The sequence below is a fragment of the Temnothorax curvispinosus genome, unplaced genomic scaffold (assembly GCF_003070985.1).
Source record: "Temnothorax curvispinosus isolate PA1 unplaced genomic scaffold, ASM307098v1 QBEX01013571.1, whole genome shotgun sequence".
In the NCBI taxonomy this organism is placed as follows: domain Eukaryota; kingdom Metazoa; phylum Arthropoda; class Insecta; order Hymenoptera; family Formicidae; genus Temnothorax; species Temnothorax curvispinosus.
This window is the reverse complement of record NW_020223351.1, coordinates 452-19,898: the sequence shown is the minus strand read 5'-3', so window position 1 is coordinate 19,898 and position 19,447 is coordinate 452. Positions and strand designations below refer to the sequence as shown.

The following is a 19,447-nucleotide window of genomic DNA, read 5'->3' as shown; positions in this document are numbered from 1 at the left end:
ACCAGGGTCATCATTTTCAGGGTTTTCATCTTCAAATTCCATAAATTCATATAAACAATCTTTATCAAAGCCTTCATTCGAATGTGCATTATATTGCATATTCTCTAGAATTAACTCATCTGCCTCGTCGTAATCGTCGGTATTTTCCTTTCTACTCTCCTCTCTCTCTTCTTCTTTTTCCTCGTCGCCGAAGTTGATATCGCTAGTTAAGCACATTTCCGAAGAATCTTGCATATAGGTATTAAATACTGCCGGTAGTAAATACATCTAACGAATGCTTTCCTAGCACATACCAACGTAGTCTGTATCGAAATTGCAATGGTGTTGGGTTGTCATAACTTGCTCCCATAGCTCGGATGTACGCAAATAAATTTTCGATCACATCTTGATTAAGGCGGTTGGTCATGATATATTTTATGTCTGCATTTTTACTTGTGATGTCTTCGTATAAACGCATTAACGAAGCATTAGATAATAAAATCCCTTTTTGAAAGGAAAGTAGACTTTTTCGTTTACCTACTCTCATATTTTTTACCACATTTGTTACTTTGTTTAAAATAGCATTTTGCTTCTCCAAATCTATACCATAGGCGTGAAGTCCTTCATGGTTACCGAACTTGCTAATACTATTAAACAGATCAAACTATTTATTAAATAAACTGAGAAAACGTACAGTTTCGGGCTACGTCAAGCAATTGTTTATGAAACCACGAAGACCGCACCATTCAATTGCAGCTGCATTGGTATTTGAAAATATTTGCGTGGCTAATTTTACATTTTGCCTTTGAGATCCTACGACGTCTAATCTGACGACGTGCAATCTTGACAATTTATGAGCTATTTTTAAATCCTCTACATTAATTTCTAATAATCTTCCCTGGTAACCATATCCGATAGAAAACGATTAAAAACGGCTATATCTGTATCGTTTTTAATCGTATCTTATCGGTTCTATCGTTGCATATTTAGAAGACAGATAAAACATTAATTGAATCGAATCGGTTTCTATCGTTTTAGGTCCGAATAAAAAAATAACTATACAAATTTTATAGTTATGAATTGTTTTCTATATGTACAATTATTGCCCGTCTGAATCAATCGTATATACACGATATAATATGTATCGTTATTTATGGTAATAATTTTACCGTATGCATTAATACGGATATATAAGAATAAAATGATAGACATCTTATCGATATTTATATGACTTAACCAAACCGATACATCTATCGTTTCTTATCAGGATTTTCTGACATACAACTTATCATCTTCTTTATGGCAGCAAATCGGTTCGTTTTCTATCGTATATATATTAATGATATAAATTGAATCGTTTGAAAACCTTCTACTTTGTATATGTTTGTATAAAGTTAAAACGATAGACATCTCGTCGATATTTATACGATTTAACCGAACCGATACATCTATCGTTTCTTATCAGGATTTTCCGACATACAACTTATCATCTTCTGTACGGCAGCAAATTGGTTCGTTTTCTATCGTATATTAATGATATAAATTGAATCGTTTGAAAACCTTCTACTTTGCATATGTTTTTATAAGGTTAAAACGATAGACATCTCGTCGATATTTATACGACTTAACCGAACCGACACATCTATCGTTTCTTATCAGGATTTTCCGACATACAACTTATCATCTTCTGTACGGCAGCAAATCGGTTCGTTTTCTATCGTATATTAATGATATAAATTGAATCTGTTGGAAATTTCGGTTGGGTGAGGAAAACAAGAGAACAAAATCTTCTTTCTTCCAAAGTATATTTAACACGTCGTTCTCTCTGAGATCACACAAACGTACTGACTACATAAAAACACTAGAGCGCGCTCGTGGCGACAAACTTAAACAGGGCGAGAGAGATAGGTTGCACGGAGCAGTGCTGCCAACGTTTTCATTCCAACACTCCCTTCCGAGGTCAACCTATCTTCTTATACCTTCTTATAACTTCTTAAAACTTAAAATTATTCTTATTCAATCGAGGCTAAATACAAACTTTGTATTAGAAATATTCATAACAAAAACCGCAAGATAAATTTTAGAACAAATTAAAAATAAAATATTAAAGCATTTACATCCTGTCGTTAAATGCGAACTACCGTAATTATATTATAAACTTATTGAATATTTCTATAAACTAAATTTTCTTCCTGTATGTACGCTCCCCGCTCAGTCTCCTGCAATCAGTCAAAGATCATATCAGTGATTAGTGCTTGTTTGAACCGATCGTTTCTCATCGTGTTTTACCGTCGTTCACAATTTAATATTTTATCTCGCATTCGTACATGGGTTTTATAGCATAATGCTTTTGTCATTATATCTGCCCACTGTTCTTTAGTTGATACCCATTTTATTTCTACTTTGTTTTCTTTTACACACTTCTTAACATCTTTTTCTTTAATTCCTGTCATATGTCGTAGTTTATTTCCCTGACTTGTTTTCGCACACGTTTCCGCTGCCTTGTTATCACACATTAATGAGGCAGGGAGAAAACTATCGTTCAGCATTTGATTTAACGATTTATTTATCGACACGATTTCTTGACACGCATGGCTCATAGCGACATATTCGGCTTGGCATGTAGACAAGGCTACATAACTCTGTTTTTGAGTTTTCCATGCAATCGTATCACCGAATAGTTGGATGACATAACCACACGTAGAAATCGAGTTTTTACAGTCTGCAAAACTAGAGTCGGAATATGCCATTAGATCATTACGTTGGCCATAGTAATTCAAACCTACAGTCGTTGTACCTTTTAAATATCTGAACACTCGTTTAACCATTTGCCATTCGTATTCTGTCGGATTAGTCTGATGCCTGCTCAAGACATTTACTGAGTAAGCTATATCCGGTTTTGTTGCACCTGCAAGGTACAGCAGACTTCCTACTGCTTCCCGGTACGGGGCATCTACCGTCGTTTCGTTTAGCACATTTTCTTGTCTTTGGAACTCATCGTGATTTTCCTTTTCGCGTTGTTTGCGTTCTTTATTCTGAACTTGTTTCGTAATCATTGGTGTGTTCTGTGGATGCGCGTTCTCAAAATCGAATTTAATCAAGATACGATTTACATACTTTTCTTGTGTAATATTCAAATTTTTAGTTTTACGATCGCGTTTGATTTCTAGTCTTAAAAATTCTTTGGGTTCACCAAGGTCCGAAATTTCAAAAACTCGCTTTAATTCGTTTTTAATTTCAGTCAGCTTATCCTTGTTGTTACTCGCGATGAGCATATCATCCACATACAATACCAGCAATGCTATTTTGTCTTCAAAATGCCAAGTGAAAAGACACGGATCGTGGTCATCGCTTATTAAACCTAAAGAGTTAGCTATTTCCGTGAGTTTCTCATTCCATCGTTTTGGACTAATCCGAAGGCCATACAGTGCTCTTTTCAATTTACAAACCTTCTTTTCTCGCGTTTCATCCGTAACCATTACCCCCTTAGGAATTTCCATGAATATCTCTTCATCAATTGTCTCGTTTAGGAATGCGGTTTTAACATCAAGCTGACACACATCGAGATCAAGATAATTTATAACAGCCAATACTGTCCTGACCAAAACTAATCTCGAAACAGGGGCATAAGTTTCCTTCAAATCGTAGATGTTTCTGTCCTTAAAACCCCTTATTACCAATCGTGCTTTGAATTTTGTATTACCGTTCGACTCCGTTTTCCGAATATCCATCTTGAATCGATTATATTAGGTTGTTTGCCAGACCCGTCATTCTGTGGGCGATCTACTAATTCCCATACTTTGTTCTTACTCATTGAATTGAGTTCATCTTTGATGGCTGCGTTCCAGTTTCCTTTATCTTCAGACATCATCGCATCTTCAATCGTTACCGGATCTTCGTTTAATTTTGCAAAGAAAGTGTGCAATAATTTATCTACATTTTCGTTGTTGCCTCAAATTCCTTTTCAATTGTTGGAAATTCAATTAACTTGTTTTCTGTTGTTGTCAGAGTCATACCTGCAAAGCTTGTGTCCCGCACCTTTCGGCTTCGAGTGTTATACGGATTTTCATAGGGGTTTGGTTTAAGTTTAGTGTTTTTATTAATTTCATTATTCATTTCTAAAGGTCGTTTTCTTGGTCTTCCTCTACTTCTTTTTATCTCTCCCTCCGTTTTTGACTGTTCTTCGCTGTCACTTTTAGCTTTTTCTTCAAACTTTTCTTCAAAGGTTAACTCTTCGTTCGCCAGAGATGGAACATCTTTCGTGTTTTTCCGAAATTTATCTCCGTATACTAATTTTTCGTTAAACCTCATATCTCTTGATTCGTAAAATCTCTTCATCTCGGGGTTTTAGAACTGGTAACCCGTTGGTGTGTATCCTACAAGAACACCTCGTATCCCGCGCGCTGAGAATTTTGATTCCGGTTTTCGTGTTACTCTCCAGTAGGCTAGACATCCAAATCGTTTTATTTGATTCAAATCAACTTTGTATTCTGATGTGAATTTAGTAATGAGTGTCTTGTAATTGATAGATTTACTGGGAGTTCTATTATAAACATAGACTGCAGCACCAGTAGCTAGATCCCACATATTCGATGGCAATTTTGAATCTAGCATAAAAGCTCGAATCTTTTTCTGTATCATTTGATTAAAGCGTTCCAAAGCGCCATTATGTTGCGGTGTGTCCGGACAAATTGACTGCCGTTCAATACCTTCTCGCGATAGCACTTCGTCGGTATATCCACCGGTAAATTCTGTGCCTTTGTCTGATCGCAAATAACACATCTTTTCATTTCTGCCTAACAGATTTCTAGAACTTCTCAAGAATTCCTCAAGACAATGACCCGTCATATCTTTACTTTTCATCGGATAAGCCATAGCCATTCGTGAGTAATCATCCATGAAAATTTCAATGTACTGATAACCTGAAGGGTATGTTGCTGGGGAGATTTTTCCCATCAAATCAGAGTGAATGATCTGCAGCGGTCGTTTTGCTCGTCCTCGTTTGTTTTTAAAAGGCAATCGTTGTATTTTAAATAAAGCACAGACTTCACAATCTAGAATCGATCGGTCAAACTTAACCTTTTGGAGTTCTTCATTTTCAGTCCAGATCGTTTAAAGTTTTTTAAAGTAATTAAGGGATGCGTGGCCCATACGTACATGCCACAACATTGCTTTGTTAGATTTAATAAAATTATTATAAGAATCCATAAACGGTGAATCACAATCCAACAAATCAACCGAGGGCAATTCGTCAATATTAACAATTTTTCTATCCAAAATCGTTGTATCAAAATTTGAAGTTATTCGTTTAAGATAATCTTTTTCAATTATTGATTTCTCTGAGGTTTTCTCGGTAGTCTTAACAGTCGTTTCAATGGTTGTTTGATCAATCATTTTAACAGCATCGTCTTTTTCTTCCTGAGTTTCCTGACTGTTTATTTCTTTTATTTTCCCTGTTTGTTCATATTCGAGTCGTTCTTCAGTTAGTTTCTCATTTTCACCCTGAACTTCCGTTCTCGACTCACAAGTCTTCCCGATATCATGCATTTGTTCTTTTACTGATCTTACCTCAGCATTTGTAGCTAAGTTTACTGTGGGCGAAAGCTCGTGAAATCGTTGCCCATCGTTCAAATCCTGTTTTTTGTTGATTTCGAATTCAATTATCCAATAAGGACTATCGTATATGCCCGAAATAAATGTTTCATTTGTTTCGGGGTCATAAATATCAATTCGTTTATTGTCCAAGTGTATGTTCCACCCGGTCTCCGCAAAGCGTCGTAAAGATAACAAATTTTCTGATAGTGATTTAGAGTAAATGACATTATTCGGCTCTATGCTACACCTCTCATGTCTCCTTACAGTGCCAGACTAGAGTCAAGCTCAACAGGGTCTTCTTTCCCCGCTAATTTTTCCAAGCCCGTTCCCTTGGCAGTGGTTTCGCTAGATAGTAGATAGGGACAGTGGGAATCTCGTTAATCCATTCATGCGCGTCACTAATTAGATGACGAGGCATTTGGCTACCGTTAAGAGAGTCATAGTTACGACCGCACCGGGGGGTCTGGGGGGGGCGGTTAGCCCCCCCAGAATCCTCCCGTGGTCGGAGTGCAATCAACGTCAGCAGTACTTCCCTTCACGCTAGAATCGGAGCCGACACCGGGGATTTCCCCCTTACAGAGCCCATACCTGACGATTACGTACTCCCGGACAAGCCGACCCTTCAAACGTAGGGGTACGGTTTCCCGTAACGCACATATGACTCACTATTGTACCTGTGGTGTTCCCCAGGTAGCAGGGTATCCTGCAGCGAGCATGACCTACTCGGATTAGATCAGCTCCACTGACAGGACCGGGGTGCCAAGGCACCCCACTAACAGGTAATGCGCAACATGAGCTTCATAGCGCTAACCCACACTAGGCCCTCTATGCCGCTCACTCGGCTATGCGAAACCTCTGCCCCTACGAGTCCGACACCATCTGGTAGGGCACCGGTAGCCTCCCGGTGGGGCTCCCTACCCCCGTAGTACTCGTGTCGAGCGATCTTAGCTCACGTTTGACGAGTTGCCGCCGCTGGTGCCATGCCACCAGCTACCACGTAATCGCACGAGTCACCCCGTACTGTTAACGCGTCGCTCATCGGTTGCCCGGGGATCCGGGATTCGGCAGCAGTCGACGCGCCTTAGGAATATACGGCACGTGGTGCGCCATATACCCCGCTCGTATTGGGCACCTCCCACGCACGAGCACGCCGCGCTCGCCTCGCGAAACGCTACCCTGTTCAGTACTACCGGCTGCATCCGTTACCCAGCTACCTAGGATTGGGCAGCAGCCCAGCAGTTTTATGGGTAAAGGGCACAGGGTGCACCGTTTACCCGCGCTTGCTTGAATTTCTTCACGTTGACATTCAGAGCACTGGGCAGAAATCACATTGCGTCAACACCCGCGAGGGCCATCGCAATTTTAATGTAAAAAGCAACAAGGGAAAGAATCAGCTGATTGCTGATGGTGAATTGTATTACAAGCATGGGGAGGGGTCTAATGGAAAAGTTATTTGGCGGTGTGTGCAGTATAAAACCGGGTGTCGGGGGATTTGTCACACGTCGTCGGAGTTACGCGATGGTACGTAAATTAATGTACTTAATGGCAGTATCGGAAAATTGTCATTACTCTTTTATTTTTTGCTTATTATAGGTATCATTTTGCATCAAACTGAGCACACAACTCACACTCCTAACGCTGCAGCAGTTGAGACAAAGCGCGTTGTTGCAAAATTACGGAAGAAAGCGGTGACAAGCAAGGAAGCATCATCGTCGTTAGTGGCGTCCGTGCTGGGTACGGTGTCGTCTCCTGTTGCTGCACAATTACCGAGTGCTGAGTCATTGAGTCGGACTGTCCGAGGAATCCGTCAAAGAAACAATCCTTTACCGCCTAATCCCAGGAAGAACACATTGTATGAAATACCAGAACACTTTCAAAAGACATTGAAGAGCGTGAAATTCTTGTTATTCGACTCTGAGGATATTAACAACAGACTGCTTATATTTGCTACGGAGGATAATCTGCAGGTGTTGCGAGGATGTGACATATGGTATTGTGATATGTGACTTTTAAATTAGTGCCTGAAATATTCGACCAACTGTACACCGTGCATGGGGAGGTGAATGGCAAAATTGTGCCTCTTGTATATGCGTTATGCCCTAATCGACGCAAGAGAACATATCAAACTCTGTTGCGGGTTCTAAAAGATGCTATTCCCGGGGTGGCCCCAAAAAATGTAATGTCGGATTTTGAGATGGCATTTTTAAAAGCCGTTACACTAGAATTTCCCGAGTGTGAAATCAAAGGGTGTTTATTCCATTTCGGTCAAGCACTTTGGCGTAGTATACAAGATCACGACCTTGCGCCATTGTACCGCGAGAGCAGCCGCGTAGCTCGTAATTTGCGAATGTTATTCGCATTGGCATTCGTTCCTTCCTGCGATGTCACTTACGCGTACGATGCTTTGCTGCAGTCGAAATTTTTCACGGATAATGAGAAAGATTTGAGAGGTTTTCTCGATTATTTTGAGCACACTTGGGTTGGCGTGTTAGGTCGTCGTAAAGTACGACGCGGCGCAATGTTTGACATTTCTTTGTGGAACCACTACTCCTCAGTGATGGTGGCTGTTGCTCGTACCAACAATGCAGTGGAAGGATGGCACCAAGCACTAATCAGAGAGCAAATGGTTCGCATCTCGTACTGTGGAAAATGATTGAGTTGCTTCAAGCAGAGCAGGGTCGCGTCGACGCTCACATTGCGCGCGCGAATGCTCACGCTCCTGCGAATAATAGAAACAAGCGCTACAAAGACAACGATGCGCGATTGAAGAGTCTCGTTGCAGCCTACAACCGACAGGATGTGTTACAATATTTGAAGAATGTCGCTGCTAATCTATCGTTATAAAAATGTGTTATGAATTATGTGTTATTTATCTTTGTTGTTAGTTACGCCGATTGTATTACGTTAATTGCGCTTTGTTGGATGCGTTGAAAATCCTGAGGAATGTTGCTGTCAATCTTTCGTTGTATTAAATTATCATGAGTTATGTATTTATTGTCTTTGTTTTTAGTTACGACAACTTTTTTAATTTATTTGCGCTTTGCTGGTTGCGTTAAACTTCTTGAGAAAAGTTGTCTTGCAAAGTATATGCGTGGGATTTTCACACGTGGAAAGTTGTAAACCCATGTGGCACCTCGCCTCGCGCGAAAACTGTATGCGTGGAGGCAGTAGGTTCCGCCCCCCTGCGGGGGGCTCTACTATCATTAAACTATACACATAGTGTGCCTTGCAAAGTACGTGCGTGGGCTTTTCACACGTGGAAAGTTGTAAACCCATGTGGCACCTCAGTTTTTGCTGGGCATTTTTTCCGGGGGAAATATTTTCCGGGGGAGATTTTTTCCGGGAGAGATATTTTCCGGGGGAGATATTTTCCGGGGGAGATATTTTCCGGGGGAGATTTTTTCCGGGGGAGATTTTTTGATGGGGAGATTTTTTCCGGAGAGATTTTTTCCGGGAACTGATTTCCGGGAGATTTTTTCCGGGGAACAAAACGTCGAGCACGCATTATTCAATACAAAGGCTCTTTTATTTTTCGTGTTAGTAAGTAAATACAAATGTCCCTGACCTTCTGTAAATTTGCCTTTTCGTCTTTATTTGCACATTTAATTATACTAATCCCTTTATCGCTAAAGTTTTTAAGAAAGTCTTTTGAGAAAATCAAATGTTCAGTGGCTCCCGAGTCCGCCACAAAGGTGGTAGACTGAATATTTTCTGTACAGTCGTTAGGTTCTTCTACAATCGTCTCTCCCCCGGTCGTAAGTGAAAATAAAACATTATACATACCTTTCTCCATGTTTTCTTTGTCATTTGCCTGGGATGCAAAATTCGCCTTTGGGACCGTGTTCGCTCCAGTTTGAGATTGTTGACGCTGGTTACCGCCGTTGGGATTAGTTTTATTCCATTTGTTTAAGCTCTTGTCCCCGTTCGTACGCCCTCTGTTGTTTCTATTAAATGTTCCTCGCTGTTTGTTGTAATTTCTGAACTGGTTTCTTTGGCTCTGAGGCTTGAAAGATTGTTTATTATTGGAATGTAATCTTTGATCATATCTTCTATTTTCATCACGTCGTTTTCCTCCGCATCCTTGACCTGACTTGTTAAGCCTTTGCATGCAATCTGCCGCTTTGTGAGTGCCAAATTTGTTGCATTCATAGCATTTTTTGAGACCTCGCCCTTTTCTCGGGCAGTCCTTTTGAAGATGACCATAGTCATCGCATTCGTAGCATCGTTCGTTCAGCCATCGTTTCGAACGTGCTGCCGAGAAAGCAGATACAGTCTTCTTTGAAGTAATTGCATTTGCTCGATTAGCTTCGGCTTCAACTATAAATGATTTAAGTCCGTTGTAGGTTAGTCCTTTACCCGTTTGATTTTTTAACATAAAGTCGAGTGTTTGGACTTCTGGGAAAACAGGCAATATTGCATTATAAAAGGCGTCTCGTTTTTCCTCGTCAGAGAGCGGAGTTGAATCCGGAATATTTTCATAACTTCGTATCAACTCTTCGAACCAATTCCAGAATTTCATCGCAGACTCGTTTACTTTGTATTCCATGGAATACAATTGTCGTCTTATGCTAACACTGGTTAAATTTGTCTCGCATCGTTTAAACTCTTTCAACACGTTAAGAATTTGTTTAGGATCTTGAATACTTAGAATCTTAGAGTGATATGTCTGATCAATTTGATTAATTAGAATATCTCTAACACTGTGTAAATGTTTTTCTTTAATTTGATCGTTTGTTTCTTTTGGGGGAGCTATTTTTTCGTCTATAACGTAAAGTAAATCGTTGGTACGCAATTCTGACTTGAAAAATTCATAAAAGTGTTCAAACTTCACTTGGGGACCTAGCTTGTAATCTCTTTTCGTGCTATTGTTTTTATTGACAACCTCGATTCAAATAGCTTCTTTTATTTGATCAGCCATATTCGAATTGTTAGCCTGCGTGGTTTGTTCCTTTTCCTGAGCACAATTTTTCGGAATGTTTGTGTCTAAGTTTAGTTTGTTTAGTTCTTTACGGAAAATGTTTCTAATCATATCTTCTGAAACTACTGAATTTCGAAATTCGGGTGTTGAAGAGTTTACCGCTGGCATATTGACAATTGACGTTATTCGCGGCTTTGATTGGTCGATTCTTTTAACTGCTTTCTCACTAGTCGTTTCCACCTGTTTAGCTTTCAATAATTTTCCAAACTCAGTTTTAGCTTCTTGTTGCATCTGGATTGTTCGATTCAGCATGTCCTGTAGGGCTATATATTTTTGTGTTAGTTTACTGGAATCCTCTTTTCCTGCGAGATTAGACACAAAGAAGAATTAGCAGATTTGTTCAAGTTTTGATTTATCGTTACTTTTACACTATTCGTTTAGTTATTTTTATATTATTATTTGAATCAACTGTTCGTTACAGTTTCGTTGATTTTCTGTTCGTTGTTCTTTGTAAAGATTAGATATTCTTAATACCCTGCGATTCGTTATCCATCGAGATTAAACAAGACATAAACAAAACAATTTCCGTCGCCAGCAAATAATTCAAAATAAGTCGTTTTATTTTCGACCCAACTGGCCAATTAAAACAAGATTGCACGACGTTTCGACCGAATTCCGGTCCTTATCAAGTGCTTTAATTTAAGTTACACCGATCCGCATAACAAATTGCATCGTTGACATGGTGTCCTGACAACGTCAAGACAAACGCAAAACTAAACAAAAGAGAAAATAATACATTTAACAATAGAAAAACTATACAAAATCGTTACAATATCGCGCTGGTCAAAAACAATAAAATTAATTAACACTGTAAAAATTAGTTAAAAGCTTACAATTCTTATGCGTTCCAAAACAAACGGTGAAATCAAAACGTCACCAGCCATATCGAGGCACAACGTCCGAACAGTAAGACAGTCAAAGTCGAAATGAAGTTGTCAAACGTAATCCGCGGATAGCAAACGGCGCTCTGATGGAAAAACGAGCAGAACCGAATATACAGGGCCGACTAAGTAATACCTATGACCCGGTTATAAATAGATGGCAGGCTCTCAATATCGTTTTGTAAATTGATTGTGCAATCATGTTTTTTAATGAAAAACATTTCCGATATTTCTCTTTTTTTGAAATGTTTTTCTTTGTATAAAATTTTCGGATGTTGCCACTTGAAATCATGATTGTGTGTAAGACGATTTTCTCTTTTGTTTAGTTTTGCGTTTGTCTTGACGTTGTCAGGACACCACGTCAACGATGCAATTTGTTATGCGGATCGGTGTAACTTAAATTAAAGCACTTGATAAGGACCGGAATTTGGTCGAAACGTCGTGCAATCTTGTTTTAATTGGCCAGTTGGGTCGAAAATAAAACGACTTATTTTAAACAAGACATGTTTCGAACAATCTCGCTAATTTTACCTGAGTTCTGACCGTGTTCGTGAATCTCATCTGAGGCTTGAGCTTCGAAGTTTTCCATAATAGCCGCAGTAGTCACTTGACCTTTTGGTTTTTGTGAACCGTCGCCGTCCTCTCGGTTTTGCTCGCTATCTGCCATATTATCTTCCGCCATTACGAAAATATCGTTTTTCTCTGTAAAAACACGAATATTTACCTTTCGTTCAAATGTCGCAGTCGCAACACGTCGTAATGCCTCTTTATAGTTCCTGTTCTGACAGATCGGAGACTATGCTTCTGAATCTCGATGCCACACAGCAAGCACCGAAAATTCGAAACAAATCACACTTTCATGCATGCTACTATCACACACTTCTGTAATGATTCTAGTGACAAGAATCCTCTCCACAGTGAACACAACTGAGACAGAGAATCCAATCACCCGAGAAGCAGGTTTCTGTGTCTAAAGCTGATTCAAATCTTAAAATCAACGCTATTCATTATTACTCGTTGTTTTCTGGATCCCTCGCAAGCTTTCGTCTTCTCTCTCTCTCTGTTTAACAAGTGACTGGTTCATTTACGACGGTTGTCAAAACAAAAATTAAAATAATCAAATAATTAACATTTATTGATTTATCTTGATTACGTTCTTGTAAACTATTGTACTAGATCGTTTTTCGTCTAATCGTTTTGTTATTTCAGTACTGCCGTAAATAAAATAATCCATTTGATTTACTATTCAATTGAATGCTCGTTCGTTTCCTTCTTATTCCTTAATGATTTCGTTCGTTTAATGATCAATATCTTTAATTTCATTAAGATAATTCAATAATGTCGATTTTATTTTGATCATTACGTTTTATTGTTACGTGGTCTTATTAAACTTGTCGAGTTGACTATTCGCATCAGAACAATCAAGTTTCCTACGCAACGCTGTCCCACACACAGACGCAAAACAAAACAAAAACACCGGCATGCAGAAACCCGTACCGCGCTGTATCAACACTAGAACCCACCCGACGACACCGAACTCTCTCGAATTCCATGAGTCCACTAGAGCATCGATAATAAAACAAAACGCACACACTTTTGTCTTACGATATCACTCGTCTAAGTTACATATATCTATTTTGTTCTAAATATATGCTTGATTCATTGTCTTTCATCGGTCTCTGCATACCAATGTGCCTACCATATTTTTACTTTCATACAATTAACCTTTTACACAATTGCATTTTCCTTATTTTTTTCATTAAATATTTACGCGTTTATTGATTATATCAAGCAATAGCTTTTATGTTATACTTTACCCATCCGTTGAGACAATTTCTATTTCTAAATCGCAGTTTTCCTCGGTTTCAGCGGCCTCGTGGCCTTCTAGAATTTTCTTAAGCCTCGCTCTTCTTTCCCCTTTCTTTGCCTACTTATATCGCTCGCAAAGAAAAAGGTAATTAGTTAGCGCAGCGGAAGCGTGCTAGGCCCGTAACCTGTTGGAAATTTCGGTTGGGTGAGGAAAACAAGAGAACAAAATCTTCTTTCTTCCAAAGTATATTTAACACGTCGTTCTCTCTGAAATCACACAAACGTACTGACTACATAAAAACACTAGAGCGCGCTCGTGGCGACAAACTTAAACAGGGCGAGAGAGATAGGTTGCACCGAGCAGTGCTGCCAACCTTTTCATTCCAACAGAATCGTTTGAAAACCTTCTATTTTGCATATGTTTTTATAAGGTTAATACAATAGACATATCTCGTCGATATTTATACGACTGACTTAACCGAACCGACACATCTATCGTTTCTTATCAGGATTTTCCGACTGACAATCATCTTCTGTACGGCAGCTAATCGTTATCTATCGTATATCAACGATATTAACCGAATTGTTTAGAAGCAGCAGACAAAAAAAATTTCTATGAAAATCATATTTTGTGAATACCCAGACAGCACCAAGTCCAAAATCGGGACATAACACGTCTTTTAGATGTTTTTTAGACGTCTTATGTCCCGCTTTTGGACATGCGTGCTGTCTGGGTATTCATAGAAATTTTTCGATTTTCATACATCTAATAATTCAGATATATGAAAAACTATGAATAACTACAATTTTTTATACTTTTTCACAGAAAGCTATGGATTTTTATGAAAAATTAAGTTGAATATATACTGTTGCGCCCGTGCCGAGACACCCGTTGCGCGCTGAACTTCGTCCACGTGAACTTCGCTCGAATAGCTTCAAGTCGAAGCGCGGTCCTTAACGACGGAATTATTGATTTATTGATTACACATTGACTGGGAGAGATTTCGCTCTGGGTTTCCGATTCGTTCGGACGTGTCCACCCGAGCTCTTTGTTAAACGAGTTCCTATTAAACGAGTTCCTTTCTAACATAAAGAGAGTCTTTATTCCTGGAAACGGGATTACGCGCCGCGTTCGCGAGTGAGTGTGTGAGTGAGCAGCGGACGCACGGATAAGCGTAACAATACTAATTTCTACGCGTGCTGTTTTTACGCCAAAAGAGCTGAATCAATTTTGATACTTTTTTATAGAAAATTATGAAAAATAATTTTAACTATATGTTAGATAAACTTTCACGGAATTTTTAATAATAAATTAAACGCCAGTCTGTAATTAATCTTAATTTATTAGAAATATATTTTATATAAGTGTACAAATATGAAGAATTATGAACAGATACATTTTGTTTTTTTAACTGATAATTAAAGTGATATATTAATATATAGTTATAATGTTTCAAATTGGTTCGGCATTGTACAAAGAAATTTGTCACATTTCATTTCGACGACCACAAGTTTTATCAGCTGAATCGGAATTATTTTTTCATCTTGTGCTTCGCTAGTAACTTGTAACATATGATTTATTCTTAATTGATTATAGACCGCAGGCATGGTTGTCAGAACTTCACAAACGACAAAGCAACATTTATTTACAATAATAAAACTTAATATTTCGATAATTGTATCATCGTCTAATTGTACATACTACAGAATCGTTGGTTTTAATAGTTTTACTGTACGCTGCAGTGTGGAGCACAATTCCGCTAAATATGCACCTTTCATATACATGTACTCTTTATTATTCATGAAATTCTTATAATAGTTACTATGGCACTTTAACAAGCTATAATATTTATCCGCATTTTGTACTAATTTTGGAGCACCTGAAAAGCACCTCCCAAGTATTTTGCAACGTGAGTTTCTGATAGAATATCGTAAATAAACGATTCACTAATTATATTAAAAACGATAGAAACTGATATATAGCTGATAAGATATTTACGATAGGATTCCAAGTATTTTGTAACGTGAGTTTCTGATAGAGTACCGTAAATAAACGATTCACTAACCGTATTAAAAACGATAGAAACTGATGTGCAGCTGAGAAGACATTTACGATAAGATTCCAAGTATTTTGTAACGTAAGTTTCTGATAGAATACCGTAAATAAACGATTCACTAACCATATTAAAAACGATAGAAACTGATGTATAGCTGATAAGACATTTACGATAGGATCCCAAGTATTTTGTAACGTTAGTTTCTGATAGAGTACCGTAAATAAACGATTCACTAACCGTATTAAAAACGATAAGAAATTTTTTTATCGTTTTCTATCGGAGATGGTTACCAGGGTTTACAAACTATAACCTGGCATTTCTTATTTGGTCCAATCGCTCTTTCTTCCCTCCTTTCAATTGCAATTTGTTCCATAATATGTATTTCGTCGAAGCATAAAACAGTCATCTTTTCTATTTCCGACATAGATTGGCCTTTATAATTCATAATATTTATGACATTTTTTAAAATGCCCTCAGTCAAATCAAATGCCGTTGCCCATTTTCGAAGTGTTGACATTCCAGGAAGAGGGATATTTCGTGCCTTTCGTAAATACACATAGGCCTTCGGACTTACGCTGCGCAAAGACATTGCAGCTGCTATGTCTTCCGAAGACCAATGTGTCTTTTTCTGCGAAGGATTAAGGAGCATTTTAATTTGACCTGGAGTAAATACAGAGCTCAATATTTCCTGCACATTTTTCTCTACATTATCTTTTTCTTTTCGTTTTTGTTCAGCAAGTTCACGCTGTAAAGTCCTGATTAGTAATTCCGATTTTGCACATTTCCTTCTTAACTCTTTTATTTCACAATGGAATTCTAATTTAACAGACATTGTATCAGCTGTATCTGCAATGTAACAAACATATTCAATATGCAAACAAAATACAAATGTACATACATACAACCATATTTTAAGAGGAGATTCTAGTGTAACCGGTCAAAAAAATCGAATTTTTTTCTTGCATAAATAAATAGTATGAGACTTGAAGAAAATATCTAAAGACGCGCGTCATATTTTGAAGACGTCTTAAAGTCGTCCAAATAAAGTCTTTTTGTAACATAACTATTTTTACTTCTTAATGATGTATAATATAAAGTAATAATAAAATAAAAACCACAAAATTAATTACAATATGTTTGTTTCGCAACTTTATGATTGAAGCGGTGAATTTATGGTATAAGTGGATGTAGTTGCGTGTGATTAGTTTTATGATAACTATTTCATACAGTGTTATAGCTATCAAGAAGATATCATTACAAGATTTTTGAACACTTTAATGATGTACCTGTTATAAACAAGTACAATTAATAAAAAAGCGTTAGGGTCAGAAGATCGTCACTGTCCACTAGATCATCGAAGTCAAGCAACACGGGCGCGGTACTGTACTAGGATGGGTGACCGCCTTAAAAGAGCGGCATATACGCACACGATATGTAAAGAAACAGTTAAAAAAGTGTTTTTTTCCTAGATAAAGAAAAAGAAAAAGTTTTTTTATAAACGTTTATCGAGTGGACGTAAAAAAAAATTATTACTCTTTCAAAATTCAAATAAAAATATTGAAAAAAATTTTATATGTATATAATTTTACATGCAGATAACATATTGTATATATATGTTAATAGTTATTTTAAATAGAAAATATTTTTATATAAATTTAATATTTTATGAAATCTACATCGCACCTAAATTGAATAAATGGCCGCGTTAGCAGAACGTTTATTTTGCAACGTTTATTTTGCCAGTTTAATATGTCATTACAAGATTTTTTTAACACTCTAAATGCACATACAAGTATAAGCAAAAAAGAAGCGTCAGAGTCAGAGGATCACCACTAGTCTGTTTGATAATCAAAGTCAAACAACGTAGGCGCGGGTTACTACTCAGTCGGGTGACCGGCTGGAGAGCGAATTTTTTCGGGTTCGCGGCTATATACACACGGCATATATGTACCCGCAATATTTATTTTAATCATCATTTTTCGCCCGGTTATACTAGAATCCTCTCTTAAAAATAAATTCTTACCAAAATTTAATGAATGTCTTGAAGTCGAAGCCTCCATCTGGTCTTCAGACAGTACTACATCCATCGCAGCAGGCATTGCATCTGGCGTTATCGTAGATACATCAAGGCCTGAAAAGATGAACACATTATTAATATATTGTGTAAGCTTAATTAGAAACTTATATTTGAAGTCAGAAAACCATATATAATAATAATACACACTCTTTACTACTGAAGAAGATGCTTGTACACTTTCGCTAGTTGATGAGCGAAATAAATTTTAAATTTTGCGTGGGGACTGCATCAGGTTTCAATGTACGTTTTTTTGCCGTTGTATGGTTTAAGTTATACGGTTGCATCCACGAAGTCTCTTTGTATGCTGCTTCATCAAAGTGAGCAGAACAGATGTGTCCTTCATAATAAATTATTTTTATTGCATGAGTATCACGTCTATCCTATCCCCACAATTAAGCAAGAATGTATTTGATTTCATACATACCGTTTATTAAGCAAGAATTTAATTGATTTCATACATACCGTTTTTTATATTGACATTTTCTTTTCCACAAGCTGCTTCCCATTTTAATAACAACTTTACTTTTTTTCGGAAACCGAAAAAAATGAATATTTTTTGAATTCTTTTGAGAATCGTTTTTACACGTTTTTATAGAACACGTACTCATTGTGATATGTCACAAAGTCACTTAGTACAACCTTAAATGTTTTGAAACGGCCACTTAAAAATGGCTGCATCTGGCATCTGCGCAGAACCGTCTCGACTATGAGCACACCTGTTTTCTTCCACCATGGTTTTGTGAAATTCCGCTTAAAACTACTAAACTTCTCTGCGTTCTTTTTCATCAAATGGTGCATGCTTTTCCACACAAAACCACTGCCTATAGGCTGCGTTCGGAAACGCTACTCTGAAGGTAGATTCGGGTGAGTAGTGGTGGGGGCAAGGTGCACCCCGGGTGTAAGTAGTTTCTGAACACCAACGTATAGTTGGCAAACAAATTAAAAATTATTTATGATTATCTTTTCCAATCGTTTGGAAATCATTTGGAGAAATTTGGAAAAAACTTTTTAGAGTTTGGAAAACCATATAATAATAGAAAATCAATGAAAATCAATTAAGCGTATAGTTGGCAGACATGTAGTCTAAAAAATTTTTTTTATCTAATCGCTCCAGAATTATTTGGATAAAATGTCGAAATATAATATTGCAGAAATATTGCAGTAATATTGCAATATAGTGGAAATATTACGTATTACAATGAATTATTTCAGAAATATTACTGATGTATTACACGTTTTTAAATAATATTGAAATATTACAGTAATATTGCTGCAATATATTGTTGAAATATAATACTTTAAGTAGCAAAATAATGTCAAATGACATTTCAATGACATCTTATTGACGTCATTAAGACGTTATTAAGGTATCACACAATCATACGTAATTGCACAGATAATATATACCAGTTAAAGAATTTTGGACTGAAAGAAAAAAAAATCTAAATAAAAAAATGTGATGAAATCAAAAGAAACTGACTTGTACTTTTGGGGAATAAAAGTGATTAAGATAAATTTTATAAGTGGTGGTATTTAATTTTATAACTTGTTATTTGTTTTGTAATAATAAAAGGTAATTATATATACAATTAATTTTTAATTAAGAGCCAGTAAGTAAATTGATAATAAAATAAATGGATAAAATTTTAAATTTATATTTCTTATATAATCAATATTAACTTTTCTTATTTCTTATATAATTAATATTAACTTTTCAAATTACGAGTTTGTCACACGGATAAACAGAACGTTTCTGAGTGCGTAAGTGGAGGGAAGAACGCTAGTGTGTGTGGCTATGCGCTTGGGTTACATGTCTAAATATCCCGGACATAACATCCCGCGACAATATATCCCGTGGCAAAATATCCCCTGGCAAAATATTCCATGACAAAATATCCCCTGGCAAAATATCTCACAACAAAATATCCCTAAGATGCAGTAATGTGAACATATGCACAGCAACTTATAGTTTAATTTATAATTAAATACATAAACATTAATCATAGAAATACAAATTTATATCACCTCACACTACAACGTTCTGACCAATATCGTGTAAATACTCGAGTAA

The 19,447-nt window shown here is 37.1% G+C and overlaps 2 protein-coding genes across 3 annotated transcripts; both read right to left on the bottom strand.

The window, feature by feature from the left end:
• Positions 1-1,232: 1,232 nt before the first annotated feature.
• On the bottom strand, positions 1,233-10,462 carry LOC112463701 (the record flags this gene model as incomplete). Its single annotated transcript, XM_025030215.1, has 2 exons — positions 1,233-2,198; positions 9,358-10,462. Coding segments are annotated over 2 exons (1,113 nt in total), but the record flags the coding sequence as incomplete, so codon positions are not given.
• On the bottom strand, positions 10,360-13,513 carry LOC112463704. 2 transcript variants are annotated; one of them, XM_025030220.1, is made up of 3 exons: positions 13,251-13,513; positions 11,965-12,135; positions 10,360-10,854 (listed from the first exon to the last, which is right to left on the bottom strand). In XM_025030220.1, the coding sequence occupies exons 1-3, from the start codon at positions 13,252-13,254 to the stop codon at positions 10,463-10,465; spliced, it is 567 nt and encodes a 188-aa protein (XP_024885988.1). In that variant the 5' UTR covers positions 13,255-13,513; the 3' UTR covers positions 10,360-10,462. The 2 variants fall into 2 exon arrangements, with proteins under 2 accessions (XP_024885988.1, XP_024885989.1); XM_025030221.1 differs by having other exon boundaries at positions 10,360-10,815.
• Between the last annotated feature and the right edge of the window lie 5,934 nt (positions 13,514-19,447).